This window comes from Dreissena polymorpha, chromosome 2 (assembly GCF_020536995.1).
Source record: "Dreissena polymorpha isolate Duluth1 chromosome 2, UMN_Dpol_1.0, whole genome shotgun sequence".
In the NCBI taxonomy this organism is placed as follows: domain Eukaryota; kingdom Metazoa; phylum Mollusca; class Bivalvia; order Myida; family Dreissenidae; genus Dreissena; species Dreissena polymorpha.
The window spans coordinates 107,334,819-107,361,108 of record NC_068356.1 but is presented as its reverse complement, the minus strand read 5'-3'; the positions used below and the strand labels follow the sequence as shown (position 1 = coordinate 107,361,108).

Sequence of the window (26,290 nt, the reverse complement as noted above, 5' to 3'; positions counted from 1 at the left end):
AGAATATATCTGGTGGTTACAATGTAGAAATCTGTCTTTTTTGCGCTTTAAAACTTAAAAATGATCGCGTTTTTCGAAATGGACGTATACGTATAGAAATCCTACTTTCGGTTTTAAAAGCGGTACCGTTTGAAAAATAATTAATTACTTGCTAATAGATTTAATGACAATTTTGCACACTTTCAAATTGCATATATTGATTAACATGTATTTCATTTCAAGGTCAGAGGCTTTAACGGATTTAAAAAATCGTATCAACAAGTGGTGTTGAAACTGAAAGAAACCGACGCCAATGCAAAATCGGCTGTGGAGGTACAGCCAGGGGAAAAATGCGATAAAAAAAGCAAAAGGAAAGTAGCCTGCGAAAAAAAAAACAGTGGACAAACTAATGAATCCACCAAAGTTCAGATATTAGAAATTTTAATAGCGCTGCAAGGTTCGCTGGAAAGACAATCACTGAAGTTGACCGAGTTCAACACGAGATTGAAAAACATGGAGAAGTACGAGGAATACTATTACGAAATGGAATGTGATGATCCTTTGTATTACGGGTTGGTAACAGCTATAGAGAGGGTGACGGCCCTTTTGCATCGGCCATTTTTGGTACAAAAAGATCCAGTACAGACGATCCTGACCGTTACAATCCCACTTCTGATAGTCGTTTTCAGACCATGTAACAGCTATAGAGAGGGTGACGGCCCTTTTGCATCGGCCATTTTTAGTACAAAAAGATCCAGTACAGACGATCCTGACCGTTACAATCCCACTTCTGAAAGTCGTTTTCAAGCGGGTATATACGATCTTGTCAAATATTTATTTATTAATATAAAATGTGTAAAAACTTATTATACATATATTTCAATATAAACTAAAATAAAAGTTAAGAAGAACATGTGTCGAAAAATGCTAAATAAGCCAGATATTTAATTCTGAAATCGAAAAAGGCTGTACAGCCGAATTCGCCAGCATGTATATCATGCATGTACGATGTGAATCTAAATTTAGTTTAACGGTTCATTTGAAATTCCTGCAGCGATATCGATTCATACGACACACGAACACTTACTAAAAAGACGAATGCATCGGTTATTGTAGGAAAATTATTACGAATTATCTTCGTCACAATCGGCTCGGGGCTCTAATTTGTATTTGCTGTATTTTATGAAATTCGTCTTAAATGTATCATTTTTCTTGCATATTGTGTGTTATTATAACATATTTGTATCAATATTTTACAATTCAGCACATATAAAAATCGTATATACCCGCTTTAAGACCATGTCTAAACGGTTCAAAGCGCATGAGGAATGCTCAGTTAATGTTGACGGCCTTCTGGCTGAACATATTAATACACTTTTTCTTGAGGGCATCGATGATGGCCGATACTCGGAATTGACAAAGGATGAGATAAATGCGCGTTCTGAAAATCGTGATGGTCTTGTTGTGGTTAAGTTGGTCCAACTGATCTGGGATGCTAGATCGCCTATGGCCAGAACACGGGACAAACAGATTCAAAACATTAAAAAACATACGTGATCAAATCAGCTGTGATATTGACAAAAGTAGTCAACAATTTAGCAAGCATTGAAAAGGACAGAAATGAAAAATTGCACACAATAATTGATGAGTGTACTGACTTACTGGCTATACTTGGTCACGAGACAGATCAATTTGACACGCAAAGATTTTTTGAGGCCGGAACTGAATGCCGAGTACAGTCACCTGTGTAATTACAGTAGACCTGTGACATCATATCTGTTTAGTGATGATGTATCAAAATCTGCCAGAGAATTAGAAGATTCTGCGAAAATCACAAACATAATGTTCACTTCTGTTAGACCATACAGAGGTGGATTTATGCGCAGGAGAGCAGGACGTGTTCCACGTGGCAGAAGTTAATATTACTTTGACACGCAAGCAAGCGCAGAGTAAAAAAAACTACACCCCAGGGGTTCGTCGAGAGGAGTAGCCAGGTAATAATGTACGTGTTGTTTCCGGTAGATTAAAAAATTATGTTTCAGAATGTCGCAAATTGACAGATGACCCACAGATTATTGATATTGTTGAAAATTGCCATTTTGATATTAAAACAGATATGTTATAAGAATTGTTCCATCAGAACTATCAATACAAATTAAATGATAAACAAAATAATACTGTTAACATCGAAATAATAAATTGTTCCATCTAGGCGTTTTGAAAACAGTTATGCCAGAAAATGGCCAAATTTTATCACCAATTTTTCTACGGCCAAAGAAAGATGACGAATATAGAATGCTTCTGAATTTAAAGAAATTAAGTAAGCACATTCTATAGAATTTTTTTTAGCTCTACTGAGCGCAATGTGCTCATGGCGAGCTTTTGTGATCGCCTTTTGTCCGTCGTGCGGCGTCAACATTTGCCTTGTTAACACTCTAGAGGCCAAATTTATTGTCCAATCTTCATGAAATTCGGTCAGAAGATTAGTCTCAATGATATCTTGGATGAGTTCGAAAATGGTTACGTTTGCTTGAAAAACATGGCTGCCAACAGGAGGGGCATTTTTCCTTATATGGCTATAGTAAATCTTGTTAACACTCTAGAGGCCACATTTATTGTCCGATTTTAATGAAACTTGGTCAGAAGATTCATCCCAATCATATTTTGGACGAGTTCAATAATGATGCCGGTTGGTTGAAAAACATGGCCGCCAGGGGGCGGAACATTATTCCTTATATAGCTGTATATGGTTTTAGTAAAACCTTATTAACACTCTAGAAGTCACATTTATTGTCTGATCATCATGAAACTTGGTCAAACGATTTTTCTCAAGGAAATCTTGGATGAGTTCGAAAATGGTTTTGGTTGGTGGAAAAACATGACAGAAAAGGGGGGCGTGGGCGTTTTTCCTTATATGGCTTTAATTAAACCTCTAGAAGCCACATTTATTGTCCGACCATCACGAAACTTGGTCAGAAGATTTGTCCTAATGATATCTTGGACAAGTTCGAAAATGGTTCCAGTTGCTTGCAAAAAACATGGCCACCAGGGGACGGGGCATTTTTCCTTATATGGCTTCATGAAACTTTGTCAGGATATTTGTTTAAATAATATCTTGGATGTGTATGAAAATGGTTCTGGTCTGTTCAAAAACGTGGCTGCCTGGTTGTTCACTAGGCATGAAAGTTGGTTAGAACATTTGTTCTGATAACATCTTGGGCTGCACAGAACAGGTCAGTTCCTTTGAATCTCAGGTGAGCGACTTTGGGCCTTTCATGCCCTTTTCTTTAATGGAAATCTTTGACAAAGCTTTGACCTTGATTAATCCTGTGCATTTATGGTAACATTTGATGTTCGTCATTCAGTGACAATTGCTGCGGAACAGCAAAAATACTTAAAACAGTTCATGCTAAATTACGAAACATAGGACATGTAAATTCAGGGTTCATAGATGGTAGCTTACTATGTGGTGATAGATACACACGATGAGTGTAAGAAAAATTTATCAGATACTGTTGATCTTAATCAAAAATAGGTTTCGTGATAAATGAAGTAAAATCTGTTTTTGAGCCATCTACAGAGATTGTGTTCTTAGGTAATATCATTGATTCATTATTAATGACTGTTATATTTACAGAGGAACGACACAATACAAAAGCATGTTCCACAATCAACTATTAGACAGGTTGCAAAAGTCATTGGATTAAAGATTGCCAGTTTTTCAGCTGTTGAATAAGGAAAGTTGAATTTATAGAAGCTAAGAAAAAGCCAAAATACTATCACTGAAACAAAACCAGGATAATTACAATGCTTTAATGCTCATATCAGACTGTATGAAACAGGATATAATGTGGTGGATACACGAATTACATAAACAAAAAAGAACAATCTTTAGAGAACATTCAGATATAAGGCTCCATACTGATGCATCTCTGGGGTACAGACACATAAAGGCCATTTCACATAAACGGCCTGGAGTATAAAGCAATCATGTTTGGTTTGAAGTCGTTTTGGATGCAATTAAAAGATAAAAATTGTTCAAGTTTTTTTCTGATAATTCCACATCTGTTAGCTCCGTCACCTATATGGGTGGTATTAAATCTGAAGAATGCAATTCAGTAGCTGTATAAATTTGGAATTGGTGTATAGAAAACAACATGTGGTTAACATGTTCCCATAATGCAGGGTCATTAAATTGAGCAGACAAAGCTTCCAGAAATTGGAATGATAAATTGGAATGGAAATTACATTCCAAATTTTTTGAAAATAATGTAATAGATGGGGAGAACCCAATACTGACCTGTTCGCAACAAGGTTAAATGCTCAAATATCATGTTATTGTTCCTGGAAACCTGATCCAGAAGCAAAACTCATAGATGAATTTTCTTGTTATTGGAACACATGGAATTGTGTCAATTTATTCCCTACTTTCAGTTTGTTGGGACGCATCAAGATAGTCAGACAGGATCAGGCAACATGAATGGTGATCGCACCGTTATGGCCAACACAGACGTGGTTCCGCGACGTGGTTCCCGCGGTTAATGGAAATTCTGGTGGATATACCAATTATAACCTTAAAACGGCACGAGCTACTTCAACTTCCATTTCAAGACACGGAACATCCACTGAGCAAAAAACTCAAGCTGATTGTCTGCAAAGTGTCCGGGAAAGTTTTAGAAAACAGGGTATTTCAAAACAGTCTACCAACATACTTATGTGTTCCTGGAAAAGAGGAACAAAGAAACAGTACCAGGTATTCATATTAAGATGGTTTTGTTCCTGTAGTGAAAGGCAAATCTATAAGTTTTCTCCAAATGTACTGGCAGAGTGCTATTTAAGAATTTTTAACTGATCAGTTTAACAATGGACTTGGTAATGCCAGTTTAAACACAGCCAGAGGTGCATTGTCCATCAATTCTATAACTCACAAAATTAAAATTAAAAGTCAACTTAACCAAAGTAAGTCTCGTTTAATTTTTCAATTTCCGTGAATTTTCAAAACATCGGTCCTTAGCGCCACCTGGGAAGAAGCATTGGCTCATTTATCACTGCATCGCAAAAAAGAGGTGGCACCCGTGATTAAAGGCCGTGGAGATGCAGCGCTATAAATTTACATCATTCAAGAACAACAAAGGGTAATAACTCTTATTTAAGACAGTGTAGGGTTTTGATTCTTAAGATATGCAATTCTTCTCAAATGCTCGTCTCCTCATTGTTTAAAACAACCATTACGTTTCATGTTGAAATCTTTATGGTATTTCAGGTATAGCCCTGAAAAATAACATCACACAAACAAAGGAAAGTGTAGGGTTATGGTTCTTGTGCTAGGGCACTTCTCTTGATTAATATCTATACACCAATGAAGTTTTAGATCGATATATAGTTTCTGAAATACCGGTGTAGCCCTGAAAATTGTGTGACAGACTGAAAAAGCCAATTCTATATCCTCCGCCTCTGGTGGGGGATAATTATATTCAGTAGAAACAAATTTCATGACTATTGGACTGAAAACTAGTTGGGTCAATTAAAAAAAAACCGGTCAACCACCAAAAAATTGCTACAAAAGGTATTTTAACTTATCCTTATAGTGTTGGAGATCCTTCATAACATATGAAAAGTTTACCAAAGGCGGACCTCCGGAAAGATTTTTTTTCAAGATGGCCACCAAACCCTATTAATGATCATAACTTTGTGACTATCCACACAAATGTGACGATTTGGGTGATTATACTTAGGTTTCGGTGGACAAAGAACACGTTAAAAATTATTTTAGTCTGTTACTCATCATAGAAATTCAACATGGCATCCATAATTAATACGGGTGCATAACTACTGACTCAAAAGCCCAATATGTTATTACACATTGCACTACCAAGGGAATAACGTTTCAGTGTAATTTGACTTAACATGCATCTAGACCTAAAACCTGGTTATAGCCGGCTTAAGAGGCTCATAAGCCATATTGAGAAAGCATTTCAAAGTAACCCTTTAAAACCGCATGTTGCACTGATTCAACATTACTTTTTTAGAGAGCACACATTGTTCAATCGTTTTTAGTGCTTAGCTCTATTTGTGCGTTAGCATACATGTCCTGTTTGAGATAAGCCTGTGCCTTATAAATAGCGTTGAGAAAAGTTACCTCCCTTAATGATTAGTACACCACTGTTTGCATTGCAAATAGCAAGCACACTTTGAACAGACATTTACTACAAAGTGCAATCAAATTAAGTTAATGAAACTACTTTTTTGTTGACGATGCTGGAACATCATCGTCTAAGGTTTGATAACCAGTAAAAAATTCTTTACAATTGCGACCTATGTAAAAGACCGAGCCAGTCCGATTGAGATAACTCGATTTTTCAGTTACTTCCCTTGGCATTCGCCACTGCGTAGGAGATTGCTCGTTGATTTTCATTGATAACATTCTCCTAGCAGAGTTGTCGTTCGTGTTGATAAAGGTAAATATTAATAGAACAGCATATCCTGGGGAAACAGATTCAATAAGTGTATCAGAACATTAATTTCAAATTAGTAATTTTACATCCATTTTATTTTTATGGACCAATGAAACAACTATACATTTTCTATATTTTGTTTGATATTTGTTCTCGATTTAGTAAATAAATAGCGAATAAAAACATGAAAATTAACTTTTTACGTGATCACAAAACTAAAGAATGCGAACAATTTCGAACCTGCAAATTGTAAACGCTGCACTGCTATGATATATATAGATAAAACAACATATATTTGCGTAATTGTCCGTCCCGCTAGCGCAGTGGTAAGGACGTTTGCTTTTTCACCTTTACGACACCGGTTCGATTCCCGCTCCCGGCTCAATGTTATATGTTGTCTGTTTTGTGGTCACCATTCCGGACAGGTGTTTTATTTCCGGATAATCTCATCCCCCCCCCCGCAGCATTTGACCATATAAAAAATTAAAAAGTATTTCAGTACAAATCAAATAGCTGGAAATTGCAGCTATCATTCAAAATTCGTCCCAACTGTCGTCAATCTAATCTTATTAGGTAGGAGTGCTGGACACACTCCGGGTCCCAACATTATGCAGCCTCAGCGCGGAGGTAACTCATTACCTTGGAAAAACACAAATACACACACTGGGTGCAGCCTAGGCGCGTATAGACTCAAACAAGGCAACAAACTCAAGTGCGGGCACAATCATTTAAAATTTACATATTGAATACGATATTCTAACAGAAATTACACAGCCACCTAAGTGTACATACCATGTTTGATATTTCGTTCGATTGTCAGATTTCAGCATATACATGTATACGGTCATTTCGCTATTAGTTAACTTATCCATATGTTCGTGGGCGAACTCGGATAGTCAAGTGCTCATACGATTGAGCTCACATGGTCCGGCTATGTGCTCATACCTACTTTCGAGAATCATCATGAAGGTATTGCCATACTTAATGAACAAGAATGTGACCCGCCTCCCAGTTTCGCTCAATGGGTCAAGTTACCCACGGGTACTACTTCCCCGTACCCCTAAACTTGTGTTCTCACCAAAAATGTTTCCTACGCCAATTTTTTTCGTACCAAATATTTTTTCGTACCCAAAATTTTCGTACCCAAATTTTGTATCGTACCCAATTGTGATATAGATAAACTTAAATTGATGTTTTATATCCATCCTCTTCAAAAGCATCGTCACACCAGTACTGCCATTACTTTGATTATTGTTGTAATTATAAGGTGTTTCAATCCATCTAATTAACTTTTAATGCAGTTGATTTGTGTAAAAATAATTTTTTTTTATTTTAACCCAGTAGTGCAAGATTTGTTTTTTTGTAAAATCTTGATTGTTTATAAAGGGCATGAAAGTCAAAGATCATTCTAACATTACATTTTCTAAATGTAGCAGCGTTATTCTAATTTCCTTTTATATAAGTTATTAACAGTAAAGCAAACTATTGTTACTGGGTAGTAAGGGCAGATATATTCAATTGTAAACTTGCCAAAAAGCACAACCTTCCCACATTGGTAACGTTTGACCAACCCTTGTACTGGAAAGCTGCCGAAATCACCATTGATGCGCCACAAAGTAGTTGCCTGAAAATCATTGTTTTGATGATGGGGTGTTTTCATACACTTACGAACTTGCTGGGGCCATAGGATCTCTCATGGAAGGAACATGTCTCAAACACATTATTGAGACTGTATGTACGAAAATTAAAAAGTGCACATTATGACAAAGAAAGCTGTCCAGTGGTATTTGCGGGCCATTTTCTTGTTGACAAGTTTCTACTCAGCCGAAATGACCCAGAAAGATTCCGATATTGAGATACTGATGGATCAAACCGAGGAATCGTACTCTTTTCTTCTTAAGGATGCTATCAGATATCAATACATGTTCTGAGATTTTGATCAAACTCGTGACTGCTACAGAAAAGAAACATGAACTTGCCCAGACCTAAGAAACGAGCTCATTATCGATGAATTAATAGCGAATGATTAGCATAACAAGGATGTTGATCAAGGCGGATCGTACTTGGTGTTGGCTGATGCATATGTAGACAGTGTCGGAATGTCTATCCGTATTTGCTGGATCAGTGCTGGATTGGGCTAAGCAGTGATCTTGTCATTCACAAGGTCTCTAAAGAGCGTAGGTGATCTGACTCGCGTCAGTGGGATAACCGAGGAAATGCAAACCTTTTGGACTGTATTTGCACCCGTAACATCTGTGTACAGCAGTGCCATGCATGATTTTACAGACCTGACCTTGACTAAGTCCTCAGCACAAAGACTCGACTGAAGCGGGAATCAAAAGAAATGCTTCTCATCTCAAGAAAATGCAGACAAAGATTACAACCTGCTCGCCCTACACAGCTGATCTGATCTGAGATATATAGTCAATCGGAAAGGGGCTGGATCAGATGTGAATGTTCATGCATTTGAGACGGTTGGTGACACGATAATAAGAGATATCAAAAGAAAGCGGTCTTTGCTTATAAATTCAAGACAAAAGACGTATCCTAATTCTTGGAAATAGCTCAGTTGTAAAGATTGATTATCCTGTTATTGATGCTGCCCTTGTGTTCCAACGTTTTCTGGTGGTGTCAAAATATGGAGTTCTTTTCCTTGAAGACATACTGTCGTATGAACTGAGCCCCCATTCTCCTGTCCTTTTTGAAGCCAAGAATATACAGGGGATGCATACCTTAATATTGTTAAAGCAACAGTCGATCGATCCCGTCAGAGCACCACAACGTTGTTGGGTGAGGGTACAGATGTGCTCATCTTGCTTCTGCAATACTCCAAAGGGACAATAATCAAACTAGGTCTGCTCTGATGTAAATAGTCAAATGAACACAACATGTTTAATACCAAAATTGTGAACCATCTTTTAAGAGACAAAGTGTGCAATTAGTTGCTTTTTGTTCATGCTTACTGCGACTGTGATTCAACTTCCAAGGATTTTTGGCATTGGAAAAAGATCATTATTTTGGAAGTTAATAAAACCTGTCCCTATCATAAAATCATGCTTATTCATTCCTCCTTCCAAACAAGTCTCGGGAGGAAATATCATGGCAACTGCTTGATGGTGGATCTGTTTGGTGGAAAGCCAAATGATTCCTAAAAATCACTACAACATAATATATTCACAATAAAAGTGGCTACTGCCTCAACATTCCTCACTCCTGAGCGACTTCCACCTACATCACATGCAACGGTTTTCCATATCCAACGAATATGATGCTATCAAATCATGGTATGGATGGGGATTTTAAATAATATGAAACCAACATATGGGGATGAAAACAGGACAATGACCAGTTAACTCCAATCAAGACCCAAAACAAGCATGCACCTAAAGAACTCTGACGGAAGCATATCTTCTCGATGCAGCTGCAGACGCTATAATGGACTCCCCAGCACTGCTATATGTGGCCTTTGAACTGAAAACTGTAATTATCCAAACACAAGATGTTGGAACTGAGGAGGATGATATCAACAATTTGACACTCTGAGAAAAGTGTGGACAAATGTGATTGTTTATCAGGTTTTAGTGGACAGATGAAAATGTCATAAATTATTTTTTATTTATAAAACTTTTTATTGATATCAACAATTTAGTCAGTGCTTCTGGTCTCCCAAACTATGGTGTAACCATCATTAAAGGGGCCTTTTCACAGATTTTGGCATGTATTGAAGCATGTCATTAAAAGCTTTATATTGATAAATTTAAACATTGGACCTAAAAATCTCCAGTGAATAAAACAAGAATACAATTAAACAAGATATGTGTTTGTCAGAAACAGTATGTCCCCTTTTCCGACGCTTTGAAGCTATATATTTGACCTTTGACCTTGAAGGATGACCTTGACCTTTCACCACTCAAAATGTGCAGCTCCATGAGATACACATGCATGCCAAATATCAAGTTGCTGTCTTCAATTGCAAAAGTTATTGCAAATGTTAAAGTTGGAGCAAACAAACAAACACACAAACAAACCAACAGAAAGGGCAAAAACAATATGTCCCCCACCACTATAGTGGTGGGGGACATAAAAAGGAAAAAAAAAAGTAACCCTCAACTGGACTCGAACCACTGACCCTGGAGTCCAGGAGTAAAAAGTCTTCCGCTTAGACCCCTCAACCATCCGTGCTCATGATATGAGCGGATGTATGTTTTAGTCATATCAGCAATTCTCGTAGTTTCCCCCAAAAATAACGACAACAGAACTTTCCAAATTATTCATTCATTTCGCGTTGCAATAAAAATTGCTTTATAATTTTCAGGTTTTCAAAATCATCAAAAGATGCATATAAAGGATATTTTAGCATGGTAAAGGTTAAGTAATACTATTTCCTCACAAATATAATTAAAACGAAAATTAGCGAATCTGAATTTATTTTTTTTCATTTTGTCAATTTACCAAAACGTGAAAAGGCCCCTTTAAGTTACAGTCAAAAGATATGGACTTCTTGTCCTTGTATTGTATCGGTTGCCATTTTGGACATTTAGTTGGACTTCTGTGTAATATAATAAACTAACTGTATGTCTTATGATCTTTATGTGTTCCTTGCCCCCTGAAACCTAGGTGTATATATCATTATCATCAAATTTGAGTGGATTAGTTACATAGTTATTAATATTCATTACATAGTTATGAATATTTATAGCTTTTGGTGGCCATCTTGGGGGCCATCTTAAAAAAAAATAATTCCGGAGGTCCAATTTTGGTAAACTTATGATATGTTATAAAGGAACTTCTACCCTACAAGGATCAGTTTAAATACCATTCGGGGGGTCAAAGTGTATATTGACCCACCTAAACAAGACTTATAGAGCTTTAACAAATTCCCCTAAAGCCATATGTGGAAACTGTTCTGCCCCCAGGCTGACATGTTTTAAACTGACAACATTTTCGAACTAGGCTGAGATATCATTTGAACAAATGGTATGAGCAAGTTTCATGATGATTGGAAAAAAAAAACACAAGCAAATTTGTTCAATTGATATCGCCTAAATTGTGTTTCTAGATGGGGGCAAATCCCTTGAAATTCAGTATAACAATAAAACATAATTAGGTGTTAAGTAACAGTTTTTATGCAAATCAATTCTCCACATTTCATGTTGAAATCTTGTAGCGTATCTGAGATAGGGTGCAGGATCACGTTACTTTGTTGGGTTTTCCCAATTAAACGTCATTGGATGTTACACACCGGTAAGTGCTGCTTTTTTTCCAAATAGCTTTTTAAAACAATTTTTCTAAAGAAATTCAACTAGTCACCGATTTCAGATTTATTATCGGCACAAACTGCAAGAAAAACTGTCTTATGCACTATAAATTTTTGCAAATGTATTTCAATAACTTGAGATATTTGCAAAAATAAAGTTCTTAACGGCATGTTTACATTCTGTCTAGCCTATTGTGTAACCCCCTGAAAACCCCGTTGATTCTGCACACTGGAGATATAGCCTTGAAAAGTTACATCATACAAAAACAGGAAAGGGCAATAACTCTAACTTAAAAACGTTAAGGGTTATGGTTCTTAAGCATGGCACTTCTCCTCATAAATATCAATAGACCCATGTTGAAGTCACAAATGGTATTGGAGATATAGCCCTTAAAAGTTACATCAAATAAACAAGAATGCCAAACTGTTTCAAGATACGCCCGTTTGAAGGTTTTGGATAACTTGATAACTTTATCATTTGAGTGGCAAAATGATATATTTTTGAAAATGAAGCAACACATAACTTTAGGACACAACTTCTGACCAAATTTGGTGAAGATCTGATGAAAACTACTTCAATTAGAGAGCGGGCACCATGCAAAATCCTTGAAATGCACAAAGTTACCCCGTGACCTAGTTTTTGACCCGGCATGACCCATATTCGAACTTGACCTAGATATTGTATAGATACAACTTCTGACCAAGTTTGTTGAAGATCCGATGAAAACTATTTGAAATAGAGAGCAAACACCAAGCTAAATGCTTGAAATGCACTAAATGACCCTGTGACCTAGTTTTTAACCCGGCATGACCCATATTTACACTTGACCTAGATATCATTTAGACACAACTTCTGACCAAATTTGGTGAAGATCGGATGAAAACTACTTCAATTAGAGGATGGACACCATGCTTAATCCTTGAAATGCAATAAGTGACCCCGTGACCTAGTGTTTGACCCGGCATGACCCATATTGGAACTTGCCCTAGATATTGTCTAGATACAACTTCTGACCAAGTTTGGTGAAGATCGGATGAAAACTATTTGAATTAGAGAGTGGACACTGCTGTGGACGCCCCCCGCCAAGGGTGAAACTATGATTCGTCCTATTTTGGTACGTATCCTCATTGATATCTATACACCTATGAATTTTCATAATGACCTATATAACCTTATATAACTTTTAAGATATAGATCTAAGCAGTTTTGTGACAGACAGTACCTATTATATATCCATCCGGGTGATAAAAAATGACTTCTAAATCTTAACAAGGTTTCATTATAGACTTAATAGAAAAACTGCCCCATCCCCTGGCCGCATTATATTTCAACTGACCAGAACTATTTTTCCACTCAATCCAGATGTTATAAGAATAAATGACTAAGTTTCATATGACACTGTTATGTACGATTTATAAATGTATTAAAAAAACTGCCTCACCATCTGGCGGCCATGCTTTTTCAACAGACAAGAACCGTTTTCAAACTAAGCGGAGATATCATTCAAACATTGTTCTGACCATTTTTCATCAAAATTGGACTAACAAGTGACATCTCAGATGTGAAATAGGTTTCAATTTACAGCAGCTATACAACAAACACTGTCCTGGCTGGCCCTTTGCAACTATATTTTTCAATGGACTGGAACCATTTTAGAACTCAGCTTAGGTATCACTAGAACGCATGCTCTGACTTGGTTTCATGAATATTGGACTCACAATGTGACTTACAGAGCGTTAACACACTTTTTCTACAATTATACCTAGTTTTTGACCTTACTCATACTTGACCCAGTTTTAAACTCAGCAGAGATATGGTTGGAACAAATTGATCTGACCAAATTTCATGAATATAGCATAATTGTGGGAGTGTAGAATGTGGATGATGCACGACCAACAAAAGGTGATCAAAAAGGGTCTCAATGAGCTCATTTACTCAGTTGAGCTAAACATGTGACTTAAGAGTATTAACAATTTAACATGGCTTCACAACAGTAGAATCAGGAAAACTGCCCTGCCCCATGAGGGGGCCTGATTTACAACATACAAGAAACATTTTGAGACTTGGCCCTAATATTATCAGGTTAAAATATTACGAACAAGCTTTATGATGCATGGGCGAAATAAAAAAGAAAAACATTGCCCCCTACTGCGCTTTGAAGCCGCATCACAGCTAATTTAGAGAAAATTATCCAAGTCAAGTCCAAGGCAAATAACTTCACCAAAAATCAATGGACTAAAACGAATCACACACTTCATCTGTAATTAATGTAGGCAGACATGCAGGTAGACATAAATACCAAAAATTAGCTAAATATCAAAGTGTTTCATAAACAAGAGGGCCATGGTGGCCCTGTATCGCTCCACTGTTGTTTTATGCGAAAAAAGCGTGCAATGCGCATGGGTTGAAATGTACTCGAGCATGTGACAATCTCTTTCTATCCCTCGTCCCACTGGGCGCTTAAAGTTGGAAGGGTGAGCATTTTTTATATATGGAAAACGTTACTACGGTGCTAACTAAACAGACTAAAAAGTCTGGGAATTGTCTCACAGGTCCTTTGCTTATAATGTAGGTACATTTATCTCTCCAAAAGATATTGTCGTTCTTTCTATTTCACATATTTTTAAGATGCTGAAGATCAAATCTATGCATGTTCTACAAGATTAATTAAAGTTCCTTCATTCAATCATGAATCTTTTTCCAAGATTCCAAAAAGTGTTTGTAGGTTTCGAAGTTTCTGTTACTTATATAGTTCATGGCATATGCAAAATACCTAATGCCGTAGATCACCTGAACTTTACTTCATTCTTTTGGCATTAGTGAGTGTACAACTGTAGCAGGATTGTTAATGTGGTGAAGAAATTGTGAGGAAACATAAAGTTACGAGTTTTTCAGGTTCATAAGATGCCGAAAGGCAGTAGGAGGTCGTTTGTAGAGGTTGTTTGTTAAACAAAGTAAATGTTTATGAGACAAAAAATTGAATTATAATTCATCAAGATGTTGCGATCATGGCAACACTACTTGCATATGGCGTGTGGTTTAAAGAGATATCATGACAAACAACTAGCTTGACCTAACTTTCCTTTACATTTTTCCATCTTACATTGGTTACCTGTCATGTTTGTTTTTGAAAAATACTAGGATTGCCATATATTGAAATAAGGTATCTGACCTATTCTCTGATAGGTTGCTAGTAATAGACTTAGCAGCAGTCATGTTATAAACAAGGGGATTGTTCACGGCATTGGTAGAATATACTTTTAATAGATACAAATTTTTTTTTAAGTTGGATTCTCCTTACTTTTTTGCTACTGAGTATTAAAATCACTTAATTTCAATGTAACAATTTGTAGTTAAGTTTATCTTGAACAAATATTTTTTGCTGTCTGTTTATAAATCATAAAATGATGTCATTCAAATTTTTTTTTTTTATAAATAGGGCCTATAATAAAACAAGAATTTTGAGAATGTTAACATAAAAGAATAAATATTTGGTGAAAACAAACAAAACAATACAATTTTTTTTATAGAATGTTATATACAAACAAGGTTAATGGACTAAATAAAAATAAACACACTTGAGTGTTCTTCTTGTGTTAATGATGTATTAAACTGAGTTAAATTAATAAATATAATTTGTTTACCTTTCAATATCTTGCATTTCACATCTTTAGTTCAATGCTATTTCAATTAACTTAATAGCGTGACAAACATAATAAAGCAGAATATGCATATGAATCTGATTATACACAGATCCACTATCATATAAATCAAATCATGTTTGTCTATTTCCATGTTCGAAAGATCCTCTTCTAAATTGTTTTACTTCGTGAGTAGACTGAACTCCCAATTTGCAAACAGAAACACTGGTTTCCGTGACACAAATTCACTGTGCACATTTCTAAACAAAATATGTGTTTTTTGTATCTAAAACGTAGTCTTTTTCGTTGACAAACACATTTCATTATATCAAACTATATGATGTCAGTCGTTAATTCGATTGATATTTGTCATTTCAATAATCTTAATTTTCGCTTCAGGTTACAATATACTAAATCTTTTTGGAGTGCAATGCTATACTCTTTAAAAACCTGAACATCATTTATAAGAAGACACAATTCTCTGTGTGGGCACTTGCCATGACTTTATTTTAGAATGTTTTTTTGTGCATGTGGTAGGGAAAACATTTATATTTAACAGAAATTCACTCATTTGCTTGAAAGTTGGAGACTACATGAGACTTTGACAGATGGCAGGAAACCCTAATCCACTGGTACGAACCCGGTAAATAGATGGCTGTAAAACAGTGACCGCTGATTGGCATCGAGTTCTTTCTTGCATAACGCATGACCCCCCTTTTTTATTGTCTAAATCATTGCGGCTTGGAATGCTCTTTATGAAAAGGTATGGTTATGGGGGTCTCTATGCGCAAAACTTTGACTTTATTTTTTGTTGAAGTTATTGCTTTTACATTGAATTTGTGTAGGAAATCTTTTGGTATATTGTGACCTTCACAACGGCGCCATTTGCATATGAAATACCAAACACATCTTATGAAACCAATTTTAATTGGAAGATTGGAAAAACGACAGCCAATTATATCACTCGTTTTAAAAATGCTTAGGCAGAATCTACCTGTGTAAAATGCGGAGAGATTTCGCGGGCCGCGGATATATTAAGCATATGTTCATTTTTGTGACCCCCGGGGCAGGGTCAAATTTGACCCCAGGGGCATAATTTTAACAAACTAAGTAGAAAACTATTAGATGTCACTACATACTGAATTTGGTAGCCCTAGGCCCTACGGTTATGGACAAGAAGATTTTTAAAGTATGCACAAAATAGGCTTTATATAAGCATATGTTCAATTTGTGACCCCCGGGGCAGGGTCAAATTTGACCCAAGGGGCATAATTTGAAGAAATTTGGTAGAGGACTTTAAGTTGTTTCTACATACCCAATTTGATAACCCTAGGCCCAATGGTTATGGACGGGAGATTTTGAAAGTTTTCACAAAATAGGCCTTATATAAGCAAATTTTTTATTTTGTGACCCCTGGGGTGGGTTCAAATTTGACCCCAGGGACATAATTTGAACAAATTTGAAAGAGGTTCACCCAAGGAACATTCCTGAGAAATTTCATCAGAATTGGACCAGTACTTTAGGAGAAGAAGATGTTTAAAGAAAAAGCGCACGCACGCATGACGGACACAGGACCATGACATAAGCCCCACTGGCCTCTGGCCAGTGGAGCTAAAAACCTCCGGAAAATGGTAAATATAGAGAAAAAGTCCAAGGCCCATAACTTCGCAAAAAACAATGGACAGGAACAAAACTCACACTTCACCTTAAGGTCATATAGATAGACTTGCACACCAAAAATGAGATACATATCTCTAAGCATTGCGTAAAAACCTCAGGTAAAAGAAAAGTTCTAAGTCCAAGGCCCAAAAAAACCAATTGATCAGAAAGAAACGTACACATCATCTGTAGGTCATGTAAGTAGACTCACATACCAAAAATCAGCTCAATATCTGAAAGCATTGTGTAAAAAACCTCCATAAAAAAATGTTTATAATAAAGAAAATGTCTGAATTTTTTTCCAGAAAACAGATTTTTTTTTAGTCCAGCAAACATAACTTTGCCAAAAAGGAATAAACCGGAATAAAACTCACACTTCATTTGTAAGTAATTTAGGTAGACTCACATACCAAAAATACGTTGAATGGAAACGGAAAGTAAAAAAACGCAGGAAAACGAAAAATAACTTCTCCAAAAATCAATGGAAAAATCGAAGGTCATGAGAGGTAGACTCACATACCAAAAATCAGCTCAATATCTGAAATCATTGCGTTAAAAACCCCTGGAAAACTAAATGCCTGACAGACTGAAGGAGGGACAGTCCAACTGCTATATGCTACCCAACCGGGGGCATAAAAAAAGACCTCTACATCATTGGCAAGGTTTCACTCAAGTCATTCTAAGAATAGTGCCCTACCCTGGCAGAAATGATTCCATTGGACCAGACCATTCAATGGATGGCACCAACATGTAATTACAGCACAAATAATTTTCATCAAAACAATACAACCAACTCCAACCAATCGTCTGTTACACTTTATTTATATTAAGGCCAACATGAGTTCTAGAGTGTTAACAAGGTTTCACAAGTCATATAAAGAAATCTGACCCTGCAGTCATTTTGTTTTAATTGACTGAACTTGGCAAACAATGAGAACATGTTCTGAGCAAGTTTCAAGATGATTGGGGAAACAATACTGAGTATGAATTCTAGTCTGTTCACAATATTTTTCTTCAATTTCACCTAGTGAGCTTGTTTTTACCTTACATAACCCACTTTTGTTCTGGGTCAATATATCATAAGCACAATTAAATGTTCTGACCACATGCTATTTAATCTAGGAGACACACACAACCATGAATATCTGTATCTGTAATACAGATCAATGATTGCAGTGAAGTCTTAAATGGCCTGTTCTACAACATTTTATACAAACATTAAAAGAACATAATAACTATGTTTACATCTTTGACTGGTCATGGAAAACCAGTTCTAAATGGTGACAATTTGTATCCTTCAATCAATCTGTCAGGCTACTATTATACAAAATTGCTGACAAGGCGTGTCTATCTTTTGACATGTAGTTGGATGTTAAGATTTATAGTATTGTTTATTTAATCGTCCATGCCAATGTATCTGAAGAGGTATGCCATGGACTCCTTGTTGTGTATGCGACGTATGGCCTCCACAAGCATGCCACTGATGTCAACCGTCTTGATCTTGTTGCACTGCATCTTCTGAATCTCATGTGGAACTGTGTTAGTCACAACCACCTGAAACACACTGCATGTTCAGTATCTCATGTGGAACTGTGTTAGTCACAACCACCTGAAACACACTGCATGTTCAGTATCTCATGTGGAACTGTGTTAGTCACAACCACCTGAAACACACTGCATGTTCAGTATCTCATGTGGAACTGTGTTAGTCACAACCACCTGAAACACACTGCATGTTCAGTATCTCATGTGGAACTGTGTTAGTCACAACCACAGTAAACATTCATGACCTCCTTTACATACATGGAGTACAGGCAATCATATACACATCAACATGAACATTATTCCAATTATTAAAAAAAAATCCGTAGTCTTTTTAGACACTTATCTTGTACATTTTAGTGATATCTGATTAAAGGATATAAATCTGTTTAGAGATACAGTGATAAGTTAAAATTGAAAGGTCTTAATAACAAATCATGACCAGGTTTAAAAATAATCCACAATTGACCATCATAGATTATATTAGAATTCTTTAAAGTTTCAGCTTCCAGAAAAAACTTCACAATTATATTCATTGATAACTATAGCATTACAAAAAAACTGTTTTTCAACATATTCTATCTTAATGACCATGACCAAGTTCTTAACTATACTTACTAGAGGGTGTAAAAGTGGGTGAGGCCAACAATTAATATTTAGTACACATATAAGTGGCAAAGTTATTTATGTAATAGGCATGAATATTTTAAAGCAATTTTGTTACTTGTATGAAGTTGTGACCCCTTGGGCACTGCCAGTTTTGACAACTTGGCCATGGTTTAAAAAAAAACTGTTAAGGACCATTATACAATGTTATCTCGTATACAGAGGTTTCAGAGAAAAATATGCAAAGAGTTATTTTGATATATAGGTCTATCTTAATCATGTGGACCCTGGGGCATTGTCAATTTTAAGGCTAGGGGCATGATATATAAATTGTGTTAGGACCAAATAACTATATAGTTAACCTCATGATCTTAAAAAATAATTTTTGGTTGAAGTTATGATGCTTTATCAGTGTATTTTGACTTTGTGAACCAGAAGTCTATCCTAAAAATCAAAATGTAGAATGTTAATTTACCAATCACTTTGAAAAATAGGGGGGATTTTTCAGAAACAGGGAAGCAATTATCAAATACTATCAGGTCATGAGTGAAATACTATGTTAACTACTGTTCAATAAAACAGCACTTTCCATAGTATTGCAATTACTGAAAAAATGAAAATAAATGTTCTCTCAGCAGTCCCCTAAATGGTTAATGTCGTAGGAGTAGGCTTACATACTTTTTTAGTTGTCGCAATATACAGATGTTAGTTTTCATTTATTCAGGTAGACCCTGGCAAAAACAGCTTTTGTCAGATGAATACTGGGTTAACTGTAATAACTTTCATATTCCTCATAATGCAATCTATCCACATACTCAGTTTCATCAATATAGCTTAAGTTCCTATTGAGTTGTACACGGATTAAGATTTTGTTTTAACTCACTTCTGTAACCAAAGCAATCAAAATTTTCGTCAAACAAACAACATGTATTTATTCCATAAGATTTTTTATCTGTATACCAAGTTTCATCAACCAAGCCTTACAACTTGAGGAGTTTTCGCAGGGGTTTTTCACATATTTTTCTCTTATTTCTGTAACCATTCAAACCAAAATTGTTGTCAGACAATAAATGTGAAATATTGTGCAGACATCACACACTGCCTTTCTGTCCACAAACTAGATTCATCAACCAAGCAAAAGTGCTTATGTGAAATTGCAGGATCAAGATTGTTTCCAACAGTTTTCACTTATTTCTCAAACAATAGCATTTGTGTTTGAAAAAACTGAAATAAGGTATGCATTCCCCATATGACCCTCTATCTACATACCAAGTTACATCAACCTAGCTCAAACACTTATCAAGTTATCTGAAGGTCCTAATTTTTTATTCAGTTGTCGCTTATTTCTGTAACAATGGCAACCATAAGGTCCACATACAAAGTTACATCAACCTAGCTTAAATACTTGTTTGAGTTATCCCAGGATCCTGATATTTTGGACAGTTTCCACTTATTTCTGTAATCAAAGAGACCACATTTTTTTTGGAAAAAAAGGCTGAAATAAAGAGCATGTTCCCCATATATAACTCTAGCCACACACAAAAATGGAATAATTCACTCTAAAGTACTGTTTAGTTATCCCATGATAGGAGTTTTTTCTGACTGTTTTCACTTATTCCTGCAACAAAAGCAACAGCAATTTTTGTCTGAGGAATAAACTGAAAAATCTCTGCATTTTTCTCATATGAACCTCTATAAACATACCAGATTCAGAAAGAGAGATGGACATACAGACCAAGGGCATAACATTTTACTACAATATAATTGGCATATGCATATCTTCACATGATAGGGAATTATCCCTGCAAATTTGAATATCGGACATTGAAAAGTTTAAAACACATGCAGACAAGTTTGCATCTACTGACAGACCTCCAGGGTGATAACATTATACTCCTCTTTACTTCATAATGGTTGGTGTAAAAATTCCTCATTTATCAGTTGTAATTGTCCAACAAAAAGTAAGACTGGCTTACAAAAATAAAAGGAACAATTGTGGTAGAACTGATGACTACTCAATATTGCAACTGAGACATCTTGTTGTGGTCTTAATCCTTTTTCCTACAGATCTACTTCATAATACATCACAATGTCTTGTTGAGTAATTGTGAAGTGATCTTAAAATATGTTTTTTCATGGGAAGTTATGCATCAGAACAAACAAAAATGAATTAACCTTAATCTTTGATCTCCAATTCTTGTACATACGCATAACAACTCATTTCATACACTCCAACAAATGCACAGGCAAATTTTAATCCCTCTTAAAGCCCCATAAACACTCAAAATAAAAAAATATTTCCTTAAAAAATTAGAAAAATAAAAGTTAACGCATAAAAAATCAGTGTTCTAAAAACATTAGTCCAAATTTCAACGCTAGATGTGGTCTATTCATAACTACGCTGTGCTTTTGACACTGCCCAAAGCCAATCTCGAGTTCGCTCGTAAATGTTTTCGGATATGGTCGCCGGAAATTCACATGGAATATATTGTCACACACAAAATTTGTATTTTGTATCTTCTTAAATCAATGTTACCATACCACATCTAGCGCTGAAATTTTGGCTTTTGCTATAAGGAACACTGATCTTTTATTGGTAAACTTTATTTTGCTAAATATTTGTCAATTTTGAGTGTTTATGGGGCTTTAAATCGCAAGAAATAATGCAGACATGATACGCTGATTTTTAAGGTCCTAATAAACTCATTTAAGTTACCATTTGTGTACCTAGTTTAAATTGAAGTTCTGACATGTACAGTGTTACTTTTAACACACTTACAAATTGAAGGCCAGTTGAATTGGAATTCAGATAACATACTAACTAATCCTCAGGTGAGCTAAACAGTACATTTAAAAACAAACATAAAAACAGCTATGACAATTTGAGTTAAGTTGCAACACCTCATCAATGCATGAATCCTCTATAAGTCTTGGTGCATCGGAGGAGAGCAGTCCATGGGTGGCCATTGCGTAGATCTTGTAGGCCCCACGCTCCTTCAGCACAGCTGATATGGAGACAAATGACTGCACATCGTCAATCATGTCATCCTACAAACAACCACCAGGGGCTTTATATAGAACTAGGTGTTTTTGCATCAACTGGTGCTACTTACAATACACTGGTGTTGTACTAGACAGCAATATAAGACAGCAATCACATATTTTGGAGAGATAAGATAAAAAAAATTTCATAAATATCCATCCTCAGGAGAACTTACAAGTACATGTCTCATGGCTATTCATGCTCAGGGAGAGCTTACAAGTACATATCTAATAGCTATTCATGTTCAGAAAAGCTGACAAGTACATGTCTCATGGCTATACATGCTCAGGGAGAGCTAACAAGTACATTCTCATACCTATTCATGATCAAGAGAACTAACAAGTACAGTATAATACCTATTCATGATCAGGAGAGCTAACAAGTACATGTCTCATGGCTATTCATGCTCAGGAGAGCTACGAAGTACATTATCATACCTATTTATGCTCAGGGAGAGCTAACAAGTACATTCTCATACCTATTCATGTTCAGGAGAGCTAACAAGTATATTCTCATACCTACTCATGCACAGGAGAGCTAACAAGAGTATATTCTCATAAATATTCATGCTCAGGAAAACTACAGAGTACATTTTCATACCTGTTCATTGGAGCAAACAAGTAAACTCTCATACCTATTCATGATCAGGAGAGCTAACAAATACATTCTCATACCTATTCATGCACAGGAGAGCTTACAAGTACATGTTGCTTACAAGTACATGTTTCATAGCAATTCACGCTCAGGAGAGCTAACAAGTAAATTATCATACCCATTCATGCTCTGGAGAGCAAACAAGTACATTCTCATACCTATTTATATGATCAGGAGAGCTAACAAGTACATTCCCATACCTATTCATACTCAGGATAGCTAACAAGTACATCATCGTACCTTTTCATGTTCAGGAGAGCTAACAAATACATATCTTTTCATGTTCAGGAGAGCTAACAAATACATTCTAATACCTATTCATGATCAGGAGAGCTAACAAGTACATTCTCGTACCTATTCATGCTCAGGAGAGCTAACAAGGACATTCTCTTATCTATTCATGATCAGGAAAGCTGACAAGTACATTTTCATACCGATTCATGATCAGGTGGCTGACAGGTACATTACCATACCTATTCATGATCAGGAGAGCTAACAAGTACATGTTTCATATCTATTCAACAACTAACAAGTACATTCTAATGTTGGTTCATGCTCAGGAGAGATAACACGTATATTCTAATACCTATTCATGCTCAGGAGAGCTAACAAGTACATTATGTTACATATTTATGATCAGGAGAGCTAATAAGTACATGTTCATACCAATTTATGCTCAGGAGATAACAAGTACATTCTCAAACCTATTCATGATCAGCAGAGCTAACAAGTACATTCTCATACCTATTCATGCACAAGAGAGCTTACAAGTACACCCTTATACCTATTCATGCTCAGGAGAGCTAACAAGTATATTATCATACCTATTCATCATCAGGAGAATTAACAAGTACATTCTCATACCTATTCATACTCAGGATAGCTAACAAGTACATTCTCATACCTATTCATGCTCAGGGAGAGCTAACAAGTACATTCTCATACCTATTCATGCTCAGAAGAGTTAACAAATTCATTCTCATACCGATTCATGATCAGGTAGCTGACAAGTACATACTCATACCTATTCATGATCAGGAGAGCTAACAAGTACATGTTTCATACCTATTCAAGCTCAGAGAGAGAGCTAACAAGTACATTCTCATACCTATTCATGCTTGGGAAAGCTAACAAGTACATCCATATACCTATTTGTGCTAAGGAAAACTAACAAGTACATTCTCATATCTATTCATGCTCAGGAAAACTAACAAGTACATAAATCAAACCTACTCTTGCTAAGGAGAGCTAACAAGTATATTGTCATATCTATTCATGCACAGTAGAGCTTACAAGTACATTATCATACCAATTCATGCTCAGGAGAACTAACAAGTACATAAATTGTACATATTCATGCTCAGAAGAGCTAACAAGTATATTATCATACCTATTCATGATCAAAAGAGCTAACAAGTACATTCTAATGTTGATTCATGCTCAAGAGAGCTAACACATATATTCTCATACCTATTCATGCTCAGGAGAGCTAACAAGGACATTCTCTTACCTATTACTGCTCAGCACAGCTAACAAGTACATTCTCATACCTATTCATGCTCAAGAGAGCTAACAAGTACATTCTCATACTTCTTCATGATCAGGGGAGCTTACAAGTACATTATCATACCTATTCATGCTCAGGAAAGCTAACAAGCACATTCTCATACCTATTCATGCCCAGGAGAACTAACAAGTACATGTTTTATACCTCTTCAATCTCAGATAGAGCTAACAAGTACATTCTCACACCTATTCATGCTCAGGAGAGCTAACAAGTACTTCCTTATACCTATGTGTGCTAAGAAAAACTAACAAGTACATTCTCATACCTATTCATGCTCAGGAAAACTAACAAGTACATACATCATACCCATTCATGCTCAGGAGAGCTAACAAGTATATTCTCATACCTATTCATGATCAGAAGAGCTAACAAGTACATAATAATGTGAACTCATGCTCAAGAGAGCTAACAATTACAAATATAATACATATTCATGCACAGGAGAGCTAACCAGTAAATTCTCAAACCTATTTATGATTAGGAGAGCTAACAAGTACATTCTACAATCTATTCATGCTCAGAAGAGCTAACAAGTACATTCTCATACCCATTCATGCTCAGGAGAGCCAACAAATACAACTATAATACCTATCCATGTGCAAGAGAACTAACAAGTACACATTCTCATACCGATTCATGCTCAGGAGAGCTAACAAATACAACTGTAATACCTATTCATGTGCAAGAGAACTAACAAGTACATTCTCATATCTATTCATGCTCAGGGAGAGCTAACAAGTACATTCTCATACCTATTCATTATCAGGGAGAGCTAACAAGTACATTCCCATACCTATTCATGCACAGGAGAGCTTATAAGTACATTCTCATACCTATTCATGAACAGGAGAGCTAATAAGAACATTTTCATACCTATTCATGCTCAGGAGAACTAACAAGTACATAAATTATACCTATTCATGCTCAAGATAGCTAACATGTATATTATCATACCTATTTATGATCAAGAAAGCTAACAAATACAAATATAATACCTATTTATGCTCAAGAAGGCTAACAAGTACATTATCATACCTATTGATGCTAAGGGAGAGCTAACAAGTACATCCTCATACCTATTCATGCTCAGGGGGAGCTAACAAGTACATTCCCATACATATTCATGCACATGAGAGTTTACAAGTACATTTTCATACCTATTAATGCTCAGGGGGAGCTAACAAGTACATTCTCATACCTATTCATGCACAGGAGCGCTAACAAGAGTGCATTCTCATACCTATTCATGCTCAGGAGAGCTAACAAGTACATTCTCATACCTATTCATGCTCAGGAGAGCTAACAAGAGTACATTCTCATACCTATTTATGCTCAGGAGAGCTAACAAGTTTTTCTAATTCCTATTCATGCTCAGGAGAGCTAACAAGTACATTCTAATGTTGAATCATGCTCAGGAGAGCCAACAAATACAAAAATAATATATATTCATGCTCATGAGAGCGAACAAGTAGATTATGATACCTATTCATGCTCATTAGACCTAACAAGTACATTCTACAACCAATTCATGCTCAGGAGAGCTAACAAGTACATTTTCATATGTATGCATGCTCAGGACAGCTAACAAATACATTCTTATACCTATTTATGTGCAGGAGAGCTTACAAGTACATTCTCATACCTATTCATGCTCAAGAGTGCTAACAAGTACATTCTAATACCTATTCTTGCTCAGGATAGCTTACAAATACATTCTCATACCTATTCATTTTTAGGAAAGCTTACAAGTACATTCTCATACCTATTTGTGATCAGGAGAGCTAACATGTACATTTTCTTACCTATTCATGCTCAGGAGAGCAGACAAGTACATTATCATACCTATTTATGATCAGGTGATCTAACAAGGACATTCTCATACCTAT

The 26,290-nt window shown here is 35.9% G+C and overlaps 2 protein-coding genes across 6 annotated transcripts in view; one reads left to right on the top strand and one right to left on the bottom strand.

Annotated features, from left to right (window-relative positions):
• LOC127868416 (putative proline-rich protein 21) overlaps positions 1-26,290 on the top strand; it is a 408,141-nt gene that overhangs the window by 326,541 nt on the left and 55,310 nt on the right. The window lies entirely within an intron of this gene.
• LOC127868418 (phosphoribosyl pyrophosphate synthase-associated protein 2-like) overlaps positions 17,794-26,290 on the bottom strand; it is a 49,936-nt gene continuing 41,439 nt past the window's right edge. For 3 of the 4 annotated variants that reach the window (XM_052410191.1, XM_052410193.1, XM_052410192.1), the window contains exons 8-9: positions 22,042-22,188; positions 17,794-18,546 (exon numbers count right to left, since the gene is read on the bottom strand). In XM_052410191.1, coding sequence (XP_052266151.1) covers positions 18,388-18,546; positions 22,042-22,188 — 306 coding nt within the window. In that variant the 3' untranslated portion in view covers positions 17,794-18,387. The remainder of the gene's footprint in view (positions 18,547-22,041; positions 22,189-26,290) is intronic. The other variant, XM_052410194.1, reaches the window with a different exon arrangement.